At 44.8% G+C, this 2,897-nt stretch overlaps 1 protein-coding gene across 1 annotated transcript; it reads right to left on the bottom strand.

Annotated features, from left to right (window-relative positions):
* Positions 1-383: 383 nt before the first annotated feature.
* Positions 384-2,289, bottom strand: LOC115814009 (immunoglobulin superfamily member 11-like). Its single transcript, XM_030776722.1, has 4 exons — positions 2,280-2,289; positions 1,580-1,702; positions 1,280-1,427; positions 384-861 (listed from the first exon to the last, which is right to left on the bottom strand). The coding sequence occupies exons 1-4, from the start codon at positions 2,287-2,289 to the stop codon at positions 384-386; spliced, it is 759 nt and encodes a 252-aa protein (XP_030632582.1).
* Positions 2,290-2,897: the final 608 nt, after the last annotated feature.

Raw genomic sequence — 2,897 nt, 5'->3', positions numbered from 1 at the left:
ATACATGCACATTCATCTCTTCTTATTTCTTTTTTCTGAAATGATCTGTTCTTTATTGTTTGGGGAGGACACTGGACAAGGCTCCTTAATGGCCGTTTGGACATGTTGCTCTTAAACTACACTTCCTACCAATTAGAAACTTTCAGACAAATAGTTTTTTCTGTGAAGCCCTGGATTCTTGCTGAGCTGTCTCTGCACAGGCAGGGAACCCAGTTTATTGCCAGACCAGTGACATCAGAAGATAGAGACAATGGCAAGAGGAGGAGGACCTCAGGTTCTCATCAGTAATGGAGCAAAACGTTGGCATCAGATGAATGGCGTTACAAAAGCCAGTCTGTTATTTTAGTTTGGAGGAGGTTCTTTCGTTTGTTGGTTTGTGTCTGTTAGACCAGAGAGCCAGCTCTGCTCTGCGCTGGCACCATTACGGGCACAGCGCCCATGCGCTCCAGCGTGGCCTGGCTCACGGCGTACGAATGCGTGTGTTGTCCGTGCCCAAGCACCGCTGGCGTGGCGGTGGGCGGTCGCAGGCTGAGGGAGCCGTTACTTCTGGTCATGACGGGCGGTGAGGGGGCGGAGTTAGTGGTGACCACCAGAGTCTTGGGTGGAGGGAGGGTGTGGCTTCCATTGGTGTAAGCGGGCCTTGTGTTGGTGGCCCCCACGCCATGGCTTCCGGCCGTGAAGGTTTGCCTGGTGTCCCCGTTGTAGCGGGTGTAGGAGTTGGTGTCGTAGTTTGATTTGGGGTTGTGCCAGTAGCGACTGTTGTAGGTGTTTGTGGACGTAAGAGTGTCATTCTCTGAGGACGAGGCATCGGCGTGGAACGCCTTCACAGATGACAACCTCTTCGGGGGAAGGTCATCTTCCCTGAGACAGTCAGGCAAGTGAGAACAGTTTAGCTTCAAATTGACCAGCAAAGGAGTTATGAATTTATGTTCAACAACAACACATGTCTCTCATGCTGGAAATATCCATAATCCACTTGTTAGGCCTGTAACTGTCACACACCCATGATTCCTGTGCCTGGTAAACTCATTTCTTTTATGCAACATACCTGTTACTGCTGTGAATCAAATCTGTGTTACAAATGTAACACCTGTAACATTTATAAGAAACAGCCTTTTTTTGTGACACCTGTTGTAAGATCTGTAAAGTACCTGTAAATACTGTACATTCAAAACACAAGTGTAACAGCTGTAACAAACACCTGGAACTTAATTGAACTGAAAGCGAGCCAGGCACTGGTCCGTGATTGGGAATAACTGCTGTGCTGGTGGGATCTAACCTGATCTCATTGGGAATCTCGTCCTCCTCATACTTGTTCTTATTCCTCCAGTAGAAGAGAGTGACCAGGACCAAGAGGGAGCAGATGATGAGGGCCAGCACTCCGGTGGCGATGGTGCCGGCGATGAGAGCCACGCTCTGCGGCTGGGCTGCGGGACAGAAAGACGGGTCACGTGTCAAACGGGCCGTGAACAGGCCGGCGATGACATCATCACGTTTGTCACGTTTGAAAGCCGCTGACTGAGTCTGCTCTTTACAGAGGCCCTGTCTCGTCTGCTGTGCTCAGTGCTGGGTGACTTACGCGCTATGACTTGCAGGTTCAGTAGGCAGGTGCTCTTTCCGATGGCGTTGGAGGCTGTACACTGGTAGAGACCAGACGTGCCAGTGCTGATGTTTCTGAGCATCACTGTTCCAAGCATCTGGTCTGTAAAGCAATTCACAACATTTCCTGGTTACAGAGGATTCATTAGCAAGGTGCTTGTACAAGTCTCTCCTACTAGGGGGAGAGGTTAAGAGTAAAAAAAAAAAAATACAAAGTAATTTTAAGTTGAGGGGAAAGTAATAGAAAAAAGATTTTCTTTGTGTATATATAGTCAGATTTATACAAAAGTCATGTTACATATATAAATGTAGTGATTATTTATACATTTATAAACATTTTTATATTACATTTTAGCTGTAACATGAATTTATAAAATTGTCAGTTTCAGTCAAAATTTTTCTGAAATTTGATCAGTGCTCACATGGACAATCTACCAACACAGCTTTGATTTTACAATACCAAGTTTTGACAGAGGGGGCACCACAGTATAAATATGTATATTTTTAAGTGCTTAATTCCCAGCCCATAACTATGAGGGAAACGGCTCTGTAGAGTAGCAGATGCAGAGATGATGTGCAGGTAAAGACTACTGCTTTAAAGAGAAGGCTACTGCGTGGAGAACAGTTTCCTATTCATCCTTCTCTGCTGCACTTCTCCACAGAGGGGATGGATGAAGTACCTCTGCACATATTTCTCTAAGTGGACACACTGTGTAGTTTAAAGGGCTTTGTCTACATTTGAATGGACAGTATGTGAACTGAAGTCTGGAGTCTTCGTATCTGTAGCCTTGTTTTAATGCAGCAGTGAGACATTCAGTGTTTCACCGTCACGTTTGGAAGGAAGAGGAAAAACGACCAATCACAAGCGTACACGAGAGTACACATAAATATACCTCACACACACACACTAGGCAACAGCACATATAACAGTGATATTATCTTATGCTGAAACTCTAGATGTGTTCTTCTGTCAGAGGGCGGAGAGTGATGAAATTGTGTTGTGTATATCAAAATAGTGAACTATATCTTTGTGCACATACATGAGTACAGGGTGTGTTAGTGTCTTTCAGGACATGCTGCTCCTCTATCAGGTTTTAAGGTCCCTGAGGATCCAGAGACTTCTCTGTGTAAAAGAAACTGATAGAAATGAAATGTCATTTAGGGCATAATTCAAACTAAACCTCTCACATACACACATAATACTCCCACATTCACATCTACCTCTCATATACACACATAATACTCTCACATTCACAACATTTACCTCTCACATACACACATAATACTCTCACAATCAC

This window comes from Chanos chanos, chromosome 6 (genome assembly GCF_902362185.1).
Source record: "Chanos chanos chromosome 6, fChaCha1.1, whole genome shotgun sequence".
NCBI lineage: Eukaryota > Metazoa > Chordata > Actinopteri > Gonorynchiformes > Chanidae > Chanos > Chanos chanos.
Note: the sequence above shows the minus strand (reverse complement) of the source record. Positions and strands in the feature narration are given on the sequence as shown.

Coding starts and splice junctions, on each gene's coding strand:
- LOC115814009 (XM_030776722.1), bottom strand. Junction 1,428..1,579: donor GAACCTGCAAGTCATAGCGC/GTAAGTCACCCA, acceptor TCTGTCCCGCAG/CCCAGCCGCAGAGCGTGGCT. Junction 862..1,279: donor GAGATTCCCAATGAGATCAG/GTTAGATCCCAC, acceptor TGACTGTCTCAG/GGAAGATGACCTTCCCCCGA.